General features: G+C 34.4%; 1 protein-coding gene across 4 annotated transcripts in view; it reads right to left on the bottom strand.

Annotated features, from left to right (window-relative positions):
• Positions 1-13,154, bottom strand: part of LOC145323175 (uncharacterized) — a 51,620-nt gene that overhangs the window by 10,112 nt on the left and 28,354 nt on the right. For 3 of the 4 annotated variants that reach the window (XM_080165574.1, XM_080165578.1, XM_080165576.1), the window contains 13 exons: positions 12,825-12,923; positions 12,346-12,423; positions 12,122-12,186; positions 9,534-9,605; positions 9,046-9,201; positions 8,764-8,848; positions 8,410-8,494; positions 2,941-8,209; positions 2,574-2,698; positions 2,040-2,156; positions 1,574-1,673; positions 1,150-1,213; positions 25-230 (listed from right to left, as the gene is read on the bottom strand). In XM_080165574.1, coding sequence (XP_080021700.1) covers positions 25-230; positions 1,150-1,213; positions 1,574-1,673; positions 2,040-2,156; positions 2,574-2,698; positions 2,941-8,209; positions 8,410-8,494; positions 8,764-8,848; positions 9,046-9,201; positions 9,534-9,605; positions 12,122-12,186; positions 12,346-12,423; positions 12,825-12,923 — 6,521 coding nt within the window. Of the gene's footprint in view, positions 1-24; positions 231-1,149; positions 1,214-1,573; positions 1,674-2,039; positions 2,157-2,573; positions 2,699-2,940; positions 8,210-8,409; positions 8,495-8,763; positions 8,849-9,045; positions 9,202-9,533; positions 9,606-12,117; positions 12,187-12,345; positions 12,424-12,824; positions 12,924-13,154 lie in introns of all 4 variants that reach the window. The other variant, XM_080165575.1, reaches the window with a different exon arrangement.

The following is a 13,154-nucleotide window of genomic DNA, read 5'->3' as shown; positions in this document are numbered from 1 at the left end:
TAAAGCTAGAAAGTTGAAAAATACTTGCCTAATAGTAATATCAGATAGTTCTTTAGTGAAGAAAGGTGGCATATATCTCTCCAGGCCATTGTCGACAATCACGGTGAAATGACTCCTAACAACACCGTGCTCATTGTACGCCTCCACGCAGTATCTGCCCTTGTGCTCCAGGGTGATGTCGTCGATCTGTACGTGTTGGAAGTCTCCCTCGCTGTAGATTCGAGTGTAGTCTAAAACAATCGCATTTCTATTTTCTTCATTTCAATTTTTTTTTTATAAAAATCAAATAACCCATACATGAGATCACATACATTCGATAAAATTCATAAATTCAAATAAAATGTATAAAAAAAACAATCATTTAAATTCTATTCTTTTAAGTGTTTTCTTAAAATAAAAATTTATATTGGTTAGGCTTATATAATATATATCATAAAGCTACAGTCCATATAAGGCATTAGATAAAAATAATAGAAGGAAAAGGGGACTTAAAAGTCCGTTACAAAATAAAATAATCACGATTTACTAGTGGCAGAAGCTTAGAGCACAAGAAATGTTTATATTTAATTGAATGTTGACTTTGTAAATCCCAGAGATCTTAAGAGGGATAAGACAATGGACGATTTATTTATGTAGATTAAAATTATTAATGAAAAATTTTAAACACTCTTATTAGGAAATATTCAATTAGGAGATTTTTAAAAGTTGTGAAGCAAATAAACAAACAAACAGGCAAGAGTATAATTTACAATCCAAATGTAAATAAAGTGGTAAATATAATTTACGTGAGTCTATTATGGATGATTATTAGAGCAGTATGAGATTTAAACACTTATCATTTGGAAAACTTGAGCTTATTTATAGACTTTTATTTCCTACATAGATCTGTCATGGATCTTGATGCAATAAAGCAGGCCGTTTTATAAATATTAAAAATTGGAAGATTTCATTAAACAAATGTTCCCGCAAATATAGGTATTAAATAATCATTTACTAGCGCTTATGTTATTATTTTTGAGAACCTTTCCTGGACATAAAAAATCTTTATTGTAAAGGAAAACCATATCGGTACAGCTGTTATTGAGACCCTTTGGTTCACACACACTTACACAGACATCCAGGTACTTTCATAAATGATTTAAAGTTTACCATCTGGGATAACTTCATCATCGTCCTTGTACCATTTCACATGCGGCCACGGGTTACCAACAACCTAAATTATGTAGCGCCTTCACACAAAGGGTCTTGTTAATCAATGATTACCCCTCCCCCCCCGCATTATGTCATGTTAAAAGCATCTATTAAATTATTTACAAAAAAACATCTAAGTAAAATGTAATGAATTCTTAAAATCTTGAAGATTTACCTACATAAATTCCATTCCAAAAAAATAAACTAAACTTTAAAAAAAAAATTTAAATTTTTTTAAAAATTTAATCTGTGGTGGAAGTATTGGTACTCCTTGCCAAAAATTAAGGTTTTTTCAAATTTGTTGAGATTGTAATATGGTTATAACAGCTTGTAACACATATAAAATAATAGATTGTAAATATAAAATAACTTAAAGTGTTACCTTACAAGAAAGCTGTATAGATCCTCCCTCTTCTACTCTTCTATCCCTGGGAGGTGCTACCATATACGGAGGGAGGCTGTTTCTTAACATAGCCTGCCAACTAAAAATAAATATTATTAGAAAGAATGGTAATTTGTAAATGACCTAGTCATTGATGCCATTTTTTCAAAATGAATTTTATGAAACAACTAAATGTACATAAAATTTTATCTTTGAAATAAAAAATATTTTTTACTTTCAAAAATAAAAGAAAACCTTTTAGACAGAAATTATAAAAAGAATATTGTTCTTGGCTTCTTGCATTTTAAGAGAATTATTCTTTCATAAACCTTTTCATGACTTATAAGAAGCGTCACTGTAAAGAAGACACATATTGGTTCAGCGGTTAGCATATAATAGGATAGTTTCATGTTGAAAGTTGTCTGCTATTTGAAATATAATTTTAATAAAATTTGATAATTTTTACCTTTTGAATTTAGAATATGTGGCATGTATATGAGGATCATCCAGGACCTCCAGGCTGATGGATTTGGTAGCTTTGCCAGCTGTGTTGCTGGCGGTCACAGTGTACTTTCCACTGTACCTTAAGAGATACGGATAATAATACTAATTTTCAACGTGACTACTGCCAAGGACGTCCAAGGGGGAAGTGGTAAGGTAGTGTCTACAACCCCCCCTCCCCCACACATAAAAGAAACCCTAGTTTTGTGGTTTAGAAGGCAGTCCACAAGTTAGGCAATAATTATTTTTAATTGGTTAATTTGTAATTGAAATTAGAACAAGGGCCAAACTAGAAGGGTGAATAACCCCCAACTCAAAACAAGACCCTCCCTCCCCCCTCCTTAGTGCTTTTACTCAAAGCCCTTTGCTTTTACAAATTAAGCAAATTTTTCTTTTTTCACACTAGAAATGTGAGGTTGTGAAGTTATTAATTTAAAAAAAAAGCTGTTTGATCATGTGATCTTTTGTGCAAATTTAATTCAAAAACTTTTTTATATACCTTCTGTCTACTCCAGATATTAAAATACAGGATCCAGAATCTGTATTGGTAATAGTGACCCCCTCTAGACATTCTACATCATGGTTGTCTCGAGTCCATTTTATTGTGGGCTGTGGCTCACCTGATTTCAAGGATTTTTAATTTTAAGGTTGAAATTTACATAATTATGCAATAACATAACATTTAGTTTTGAACATCACTTTTACTTCAAATAAAGGAAATCTAAATTAATTTATAAACCTCATTATGGAAAAATTCAAATCCAGTAGTGAAGAGAAATGTTATCTAATTCATTGAAAAATCAAGGAAAGCTAGTGATAAAAACATAATCCTTAACCCAAACTTAAAACTTCAAATCCTTTCCTGAGATCCTGACATTAAGCTTGACAGTAGATCCTGCCAGGGACTTGATAACACTGTCCATATCAGTATTGATGACAGGCATCTGGGTCGGCTTGCTCAGGTCAACCTTGTGTGTGGTCATGATTGAGTCACCCCAGCCACGTTTATTTCTAGCTGTAACCCTAAAGTGATAACATTTGTTTGGTTTCAGGTTGAAAACATCATATTGGGGAATTGGTGTTCGGCCAATTTCCACCCAGAAGGCACCTTCACCACACAACCAAGCCTCTACCTTGTAGGTATGGATAGGAGAGCCCCTGGTGACTGTTGGCTTTTTCCAGCATAATGATACCCAATTACATCCAACTTCTTTAATCATAATATCAGAGACTGCACTTGGTGTAGCCTTCTGATTCTCCAGTTCTCTAGCCTTTTGTTCAGCTGTAGGTTGTTGTCTTTTAACCTCTTTTTGTGCAGGTTGTTTGGTTTTATGAGCTTCTGATTTTGGTACAAGTGACCCAGTTACCATGGACATAAGGTTTTGTGAGGTCTGCAATGATCTTTCAACTGTATTTCTACATGTATGTGATTCACCACTTATACTTCTGACACTATTATCATATGTAGGGGAGTAACAGTGCTCAGTGCTATATCTTGACATTTCTGTGGAGGATCCTCTTCCTTGAGAGTGTCTGCCAGTTTCCTGGTATCCCTGGGAATACTTATCAGCAGTGGGAGTTTTGGCACCCCTGTCATTGAAAACAGCATTTTGAGGTGTTTTTCTGCCTGATGGCTTTCCTTTAGGTGGCAGTGCAGAATCAGCTTTAGGCTTAATATCAGGTTCTTGTTCAGTTTTAGTTGTAGCTCTTTCATCCTTGGTCTTTTTATCATCAGCAGACTTAAGTGGAATAGCTGAATTATCTTCCATCTGTTTGTTTTTAGCCTCCATCTTTTCTTTCTGTTGTTTTTCAATTTGTTCCTTTGATTCTTTTTCTGCCTTGGCTTTGGTTTCCAGTTCAGCTTGTGCAGCCTCTCTCTGTTTCTTTTCTGCTTCAAACTTATCCAGTTCTTCTTTTTGTTTTCTTTCAAGTTCAGCCTTCTCATGTAATTTTTTCTCAGCTTCAGCCTTCTCTTTCTTTTCCAGTTCAGCCTTTTCTCTTTCATCTTGTAGCTTTTTCTCAGCCATGGCTTTTTCAGTTTCTTCCTGTAGTTTTTTAAGAGCATCTTCTTGAAGTTTCTTTTGGGCTTCAGCCTTTTCTTTTTCTTCCTTCAGCCTCTTGTACTCTTCAAGATTTTCTTTCTCTTCTTTCTGTTTCCTTTCAGCTTCTTGTCTATCATTTTCTGCTTTCTGTTTTCTTTCAGCTTCTTCTTTTTCTTCCTTTTCAGCTTCAAGTTTCTTTCTTTCAGCTTCAGCCTTTTCTTGCTGCTCCTTCTTTCTCTTCTCAAGTTCCGCTTTTCTTTTTGATTCCAATAACTCTCTCTCTTCTTTCTGTTTTCTCTCAGATTCAGCTTTCTCCTGTTCTTCTTTGAGTTTTCTATCAGCCTCTTCTTTCTCTCTTTCTTGTTTTGCCTGTTCTTCTCTAATTTTCTTTTCTCTCTCAGCCTTTTCAGCTTCTTCTTTCTTTAGTTTCTCTAACTCTTCCTGTTCTTTTTTGATTGCTTCTAATTTCTTTTTCTCCTCTATGTTCTTTCTTTCAATTTCTTTCTTTCTAATCTCCTCCTGCTCTTTTGCTTCCTTAAGCTTCTTATCAGTATCTTGTTGAGGAGCAGTTCTTTGCTCAGCTGGTGTATTCAGTCTGCTAGTTCTTCTTGAGCCATAAAATTGCATCGGAGCCTCCTCAGCCTCAGGCAGATCTTCGTCTTTTTGTTTGTAGCCAGGAACAAAATTGAAAGCCTCTTTTTTCTGTTCTACTACAGGTGGCACAACTTCAGGTTCAAGAGTTTTCTCTCTAACCCATTCATCAGCATTGTCAACATCCACATCATGTGAACTTTCAACCTTTTCTAGAGGTGGTAAAATATCATCAACTGATGATTCTTTAGTTCTACTTACTGATCTTTTTTGAGGTGTTGCTGATGCTGAATCAATTTCTTTTGTTGGAGATAATGTAGATTCTTTAGCATAGTCTGGTCTTTTTTGTGGAGTTGCTGCTGATGTTTGAATTTCCTTTGCTGGAGATAGAGCGGATTCTTTTACAATTTCTGTATTTCTAACACTAGAAGAGGTATTTTCACTTACACATTGTTCAGAAATTTTATTCTCTATGATTGCACTCTTTATATCCATTTCTTTGTTCTTCGCATTGTTAATTTCAACAAACTTAGAGTTGTCTTGGTCTATATCAATTGATTTAGGTTCAGTTACAATGGTAGTCTCTTTTAGAATATCAACTTTGTTTACAGATGGATTTTCAGTGGACGATTTCCTTTCAGTAGACTTACCTACTTCCGCAGCAGTTTTAGTATTATCCTTTCTGTCGGTTTTTTCAATATTTTCAATGACTGTTTCAACACTGTCAGACAAAGAACTGTCAATTTTACTTTCACTTTTTGGTTCCATAACTTCTTGTTTAGCTGCCCCAATTCCATTATCACTTTTAGTTTCTGGAGCTATTGACTCATAGATTGGTTCCTTCTCCTCAATTATTTCCTCAATCTTTTTATCTTGCTTCATTGACACTTTAGGTGATTTTACTGCCATTTCCTTTTGAATTGCTATTTGTATATTTTCATTTTCTAATGCTTCTTCATTGGCGCCATCTTGACTAACCGCTAATTGAGATTCCTCCTTAGATTTTGATAGTAGTTCTTTTTGCATTGATGAAGTTGATTGACTTCCTTGCAAAACAGTATTGATAGAGGTTGATGAGAATCCTGTTTGGAGCATACCCATCATAGAGGCAGTTGATGGACTCTCCTTGATTGTGTCAAGAGATGGTGCAACATAAAATTTAGCCTCTTCCACTTCTTCTTTACTTTTCTCCATAACAGTATCAAGATTTGGCGGTCTTGACTTAGATCTTGATCTTGATCTAGATCTAGATTTGCTTGAAATAGAATCATCTTCAAGGGCCATTTTCATGGCTTTTTCTTCAATTCTGGACAATCTATCTTCAGCACTCTCTGAAGGTAGTTTAGTAAGATCTAGAGGAGCCTCACTGCCTTCCTTGGAGGGTGATGGTGAAATACCAAGTTCTGCCAGCAACTCTAGGTCCATTCCTGCAATAGTTGCCTCATAACTACTGCCCCTCCTTTCCCTATACTTTTCAGGATCAAATTCACCATCAGAGTCAGAATCAGAATCAACATAAATATCTTTCTGTTCAATCTTCTTCTTTGTGAAAGTTTCATCATCCTTATATGTTTCGATGTCAGGAATTGATCCACTAAGTTCACTTTCAGCTCTTGACACCTTCTTAATTCTTTCCACAGTTTCACTTGCACACTCATCTTGAACATCAGTTAAACCAAATATTGGTTTTCTTTCCACAACAGTTGACACTTCTGCAATATCAACAGATTCTTTTTGGATTGCAGTTTCAATTCTTGATTTTGATTCTTGTTTTACACTACTGATTTCTATTGCTTCATCTTGCTGTACATTTTCAACAGTTGTTTCTTTAACTTCATGATCAGTTACAGTTTGCGATGTTAAAGTTTGTTGAACACTAGAATTTAAAGGCTTTGTTTCAGCAATTACATCTTTATTAGACCGGATACTTTCCAAAACTTCATTTTCATGATTTGCATTGGATTGTTCTAAGATAGTTTCTGGCTGTCTTTGAAGACTTTGTGCTTTAGAGGATTCCTCTTTCTTAATTTTGGTCTGTAGTTTCATGATTTGACCATCAATACTATCAACTTCATTAGCCATAGCTTCAACATTAACAGATAAACTCTCATTTTGAATCTCATGAATTTCAACTTTAGCAGATTCCAGCTCTTGAATAGCTTTTTTACTGTTATTCAAAATACTGTCAAGGATTGATTTTGTTGCAATTTCCTTTGCCTCTTCAACTGAAAGAGCCTTTGCAGGTTTGTTATCAGTTGACTCTCTCATTTCAAGTTCAGGTCTTAGTACTGAAACTTCACTATTAATTGTAGTATCTGCAGCCATATTATTTTCAGTAACTGCCTTATTTTCTTCAATAACAGATTCACTCTTTTTCTTAGATTTAGGAGTTTTGACTTTCTTTGCATCTTTAGAAAGTCTTTCTTTCTCATCTAAATCTATTTCTGATTCAGCACTACCCAAAGATTTATCTTGAGAAACCTGTTGTTTGGACTGTTTGCTGACATCTGTTTCGTCTTTAGATGACTCAGGTTTATCTTTCTTTACAACTGAATATTCAACAGGTGGGTTTAATTTATCACTGTTATTAGCTTTTGTAATCTGTGTTTCATCTTCTCTGTTAAATCCAATCTTTTCATAAATATCTTCCTCAATTATAAGATTTTCTTTATTGTTAAAATCTTGCTCGATTGTTTCTTTAGCTTTGACTGCTTCAGTAGCATGAGAAGCAGGTTTGGATCCTCCCTTTTTGGATTTTGCTTTATTCTTAGGTGTAGCATCTTGACTCTCAGATATTGACTTTTCCTTGATTGATTCTGGGGCAGGACTAAAGACTTTCTGTTTTTTAACATTGCTTTCTGTCAATCCTTGTAGAGTTTCAGATTCTGTTGTGATATTTGCATTTGTAACACCTTCTTGGTCATATTCAAACACTTCTTCACATGTAAGGGCTTCATATTCCATAATGTTTGGTACCTCCTCATTCCATTCTGACACTTCATCAATATCAGCTTCTGTCTTCAGGTCATCCACACCCTCCAGAGCTCTTTTCATTGATTCATATTCTTCTAATCCTTCTTGGTCAACATCTATAATAACAGCTTCCATGTTGATATTAGAAGCTTTGGCTGTCTCTTTTGTGAATCTCAATGGTGGAAGTTCAACATATTTACTTTCATTAATAGATTCAGCCAGTTCTTCAGCAAACATTTCACAAATATTCTTAGCATCTTTCTCAGACAAATCAGGAGTCTGATACAATGATAGAGTAACTTCCTGGTTGCCAATAGAAATACTCATATCTCCCACTTCATCAACCTTTCCAAATGAGAGGCTGGGTGAGCTATGCCGGGAGAGAACTTGTTCCTGTGCCTCTGGACTCATCAGCTGTGAAGTTCTCTCCTCCTGTATTGTGGACAGAGAGAATGGTTTCACAGTTTCTCCACTGAGGTCAGGTGATTTGATGTCTGGAACACCAGGGCTCTCAGCATCATCATAGCCTTAACAATTTTTGTCTTTTTAATTTGTAGTTTTGAAAAGCCTTAATTTAAATTCAGATTTTATTAAGCAGGCAAAATGGTGGAACTTAATTCTATTGATTCTCAAATAAATGAAAATTTATTTAATAAAAATATTACTACTGACTTTTAATTTTCTCATTATTCATATGTTTTTATTTTTTAATGAGACAAATAATTTCCTAGTAGTGCAGCAGAGCTTGTGACTTGTCCCATGCAGTTAGAGGCAACACAGGTATATGTGCCAAGACAACAAGATCCATCAGAACCTGAAAATTATTATTGGTTTAAGGCAAGAAAGATATTCCAAAAATAAAATATTAATCTATTGTGGTACAATAAATAGAAAAAAAAGAAGATATGATAAAGCAAGTATAAATTAAATGTAAGTTTTTTAAATCATATGTCTAAAAGAAAAAGAAAATAAAGAGTAATAGGAGTGGAAATGCATAATACATTAAAGAAATATCAAGCAATAAGCAAATCAACCAAGTCAAGTGAAATTTAAAGCAGCGTAGCTACTTAAAACTTTGTTTACCTGACATAAGTCTATGAATATCGCCAGCCTTGAGTTGGGAACCATCTTTGTACCAGGAGAGGGTAGGCTGTGGCACACCAATAACCTTATTAGGATAAACATTATTTTAAAGAATATTAGTAACAAAAGAAAACTAGTTTTGCCTTTATTTACTTAAATTGTTTAATCAGTGTTTCTTTTATTTCAATAGTTAAAAAGGGTACACGTTACATTTTTTTTCGTGACAGTTCTTATCAATTAAATCAAGTAAAGGTGATTTTAAAAGATTTTCTAGCCTCTCACCTTACATTCCAGGTTGACCGCTCCTTCATCAGTGAGAACAGCCTTCAATGGCTCCAGGAAATTTGGTTTCTTGTAATGTTTAGGTATAGCCACAGTCATGATGCAAGTGGACTTAATTTTGTTGGTGGAATCCTTAGCCACAACACTCCATTCTCCCTGAAAACAAATATTTTGTGAAATCGACTCTAAATACAATTGTGACTTTTGCCTAAGATATGATTCATCCCATTTTAAATTTGGGCAAGTTAGAATTGCCCTATTGATTTGAAAATTTATTTGATGAATCTTTTAACAATTTGACTAAGTCTTGGAAGTTAAGCAACTCTTTAATTATTATCAAAGTGTTCGTAGGTAGGTGAAATTTTTGTTTATATAGATGCTTATAATAATGATTGACATTAAATCTTAAATTGTCAAATTTATGTGTCTTTTTTCCCCCTTTAATCAAGAATCTTGATAAAATGGAGGTAAAACGTGTGGAAGATTACCTGATCCTCCATGGTTGCATTGATAAGATCACAATGAAAATATCCTCCATCCTCCTTACATAGCTGAATCCTAATTTTAAGGGTTATTGGCTTTAGAGTTTTCTTTGCATGTTACAAAAAATGTCAATCTATAGGTATTCGAGAGAAAAACTACGTCTGTCTGTCCATCCGTGTGTCCGTTCGTTCGTCCTTATGATCTTACTGACTGCTGAACCGATTATGTTTTGCTTCTGAGTGTATATATCTACTTGTGGTGCTTTAGTTTTATGCTATTTTCACGGAGTGGGGACAAAACACCTAATTTAAAAATGCCTAACTAAAAATGCCTAACTAAAAACACCTAAGTTTAAAAATACTTAATGTTAAAAACACCTACGTTAAAAACACCTAATTTAAAAACACCTAATTTATAAATGCCTAATTTAAAAACGCCTAACTAAAAATGCCTAACTAAAAATACCTAATTTGAAAAATGTCTAATGTTAAAAATGCCTAATTTAAAAATACCTAATTTTAAACTATCTAAACGCCTAATTGAGAAATGCCTAATTCTAAAATATCAAATATTTTCACTAAAATACCTAAACATATGTCTTGATAACATTAATCCAATTGGCTGATTGTTATTGCTAAAGGATCTTGCTAGTCGATGAACCAATATGGTTCATTTTTACAATAAAGGTACTAAGAAAGAGAGGGAATGTCTGATTGAGCCAATAGGAGAATCGCATCGGAATTTACATTGGATCTCATTGGTTGAAATTATGTACACATTTTCCTACGAAGGCATGTTTTTTTTCATTTCATACATACATAAAAGTCAGCTGTTAACAGTATATTTTCTTAGTAGAAAGCTTTGCGGAATCAGAATTAATTGCCCAAAAATTTCGTTTACAATTTGAAAGCTTGAAACAAAGTTGGATTCTTAAAAAAAAAGTTAGACTGGCAACTCGCTGGTGAGGCAAAATTATTTTTGTAAAAAATCCTCCAAAATCGAATAAAAAAATTTACAAAAATGAAATAAAATCTTAAGAGGGTTATTAACATATGATTTTGTTTAATTTTTGTAGATTTTTAATGTGCTTTTGGATGATTTTTCACAAAAATAATTTTGCCTCACTATCGAATAGCGAGTCTATCATTTTTTAAGAATCCACATCAGCTTGAGTCGAAAGTAAACAATACTTTTGTCTGCTAGGAATGTTCTCTCTTAGATTTGACGAAAAAAGGGTTCAGAATATTCTTCTACTCTTCTATTTCTATTATTTTTACATAGACGTCCAAGGGGGGGGGGGGGGGGTAAAGTGGACATTACCCCCTCCCAAAATTTTTTTTCATTTTACCCCCCCATTCAAAATTTACCCCAACCATTTAGGAGGGAGTATTTACCCCACACAATCAATTTTGGGGGGGTAAATACCCCCCCCAAAATAAAAAATCTCTTAACAAAAAAAATGTTTGTGCGCTTTGCGCGCATTTTTAATACTAAATATTTTATAAAACTTAAATTACCCCCCCCCCCCCCAGAAATTTTACCCCGGGGGTAAATTTTGGGGGGGGTAAACAAAATTTACCCCTGCCAACAGATTTCAGGGAGGGGGGGTAACTACCCCCCCCCAAGCTAATTTTACCCCCGGGGTAAAAATTTTTTTTTGGGGGGGGTAAAAAAAATTTGCGGCACACTTTGCGCGCCATTTTACCCCCCATTTTTACAATGAAGCTTCCCGTATGTCATGGGAAGGTTTTGGGGAGGTTACCAACACCTTCCAATGAGAAATCACCCGTTGCAAAAAATCCCCCCCCCTCCGTTTTTTAATATTTCTTCAATCTTTCTTTATCAAACTAGAACAAAAATGGGGGATGATTAACTTTCACCCCCCATGAAAAAAAGGGATGCTACGGCTACTTAGGTTAGGGAAGAAACCAAAAAAAATTTAAATTCATTTGTTTCCTTGTCCTTCAACCTTTGAAATTCTGGAGGGGGGGGGGGTCATGAACCCTCAATCCCCCCCTCCCCCCAAAGACTTAATTGAATTTCCCTCCACACTGCAATCGCCCCTAGAGTTCTCTAGGGGGGCGTAGCCGCCGGTTTAATATATTTAACAACAGTTTTAAGATATACTTAAAATTAGGTTTTTTTGATTAGGTATTTTAAAATTAGGTATTTTTAAACTTAGGTATTTATAGTTAGGTGTTTATAAAATTAGGCATTTTTAAAGTTAGGTGTTTTGTCACATTAGGCATTTTTAAAATTAGGTATTTTTAAATTAGACATTTTTAAATTAGGTAATTATAAATTAGGTGTTTTGTCATATTAGACATTTATAAAATTAGGCATTTTTAAATTAGGTATTTTTAAATTAGGTGTTTTGTCCCCACTCCATTTTCACGGGGGTTGGGTCGAGGTGCCTAAAAAGAACCTGCAGTGAAGAAGCAATTTTTAAACCCACCCTTGAAAGAATTAAATTATTAGATCGAAACAGATATTAAATGGAAAAGGCTTCATTTTTACTCATACCTCATTCCTAACCTTGTAATGTACATTTTTTTTATAATTTTGCATAACCACATGCACATAACCCTTCCCTGTCTCCAGGTATAACTTTGGCCTCCCCATGGAACCAGGCAAGCTCCAGGCAGGGACTGTAGGTTACTGAAAATTAACAAAATTTGAATTAATAAGATTAATAATAGGAACACTTGTAGCCATAAGTAGGGCTTTATTAAAATTATCTCAGATTTAAAATAACAGCAAACTGTTTTCAGTAAATATAATGTTTAAACGACAAAAAATATTCCTGGTAAACCTTACCTTGAACTGATAACCTCTGATTTTCGCCAATAGCAACTTGAGCATCCCGCAGGGGTACAAGGAATCTCAGCTGGGCACCTAAAAACACAATTTACAACGAGTTATTTTAGAACAATTTACTAATCCCCCTATTGCCTCTAATGGCACTTGAGGTGTGTGTGTGGGGGGGGGGGGGGGGTCGTCGACCCTCCCCCAATATCAATTTTAGTTTTAAATAGAAAAAAATTGTGGTGGTAAGTCTTTTTTTTTCTAGGGACAATTTCTCTTGGAAGGTTTGTGGCACCCTCTCCGAAAATAGTTGAGGCTACACTGTAAAGTAAAATCAAATGGGTTCATTTGTTATGGGTACATAAAGACAGATGAACTTTCTGTTAATTTTATATAATGATAAACATAACTTTTTAGAAGTTTAGAAGGATTACTGTGCATGATTAGCCGTTGTGAATAATAAATCTATTCAAAAATTATAAACATATAACCTGCAGAATCTGGGAACTTTTCTCCAATATCCTCGACAGTGAGAGCAGCTGTGCTCACTGCCTCACCCATACAATTCCGAGCCAAACAAGAGTAGGTACCTGAAACAATTATTTTTCAAGTATAGCTTCGAAACCGATTACTATCCGCTGGATTAGAACCGGTTTTTAGTCATACTGAAATCATTTTCATTGTATTACAGACATTTATCCATAACTATTGGAATTAAAATATTAAAATTAATACCAGTTTTAATCCCATAATTTTTCATTTTATTACCCTCGGAAAGCTGTCTATAATACGATGCGATAATTAAGTATAACTATTATGTA

This window comes from Acartia tonsa, chromosome 6 (genome assembly GCF_053477335.1).
Source record: "Acartia tonsa isolate MP-2025a chromosome 6, ASM5347733v1, whole genome shotgun sequence".
NCBI classification, from domain to species: domain Eukaryota; kingdom Metazoa; phylum Arthropoda; class Copepoda; order Calanoida; family Acartiidae; genus Acartia; species Acartia tonsa.
The sequence above is the reverse complement of the archived record's forward strand: the minus strand, read 5'-3'. Positions and strand labels throughout refer to the sequence as shown.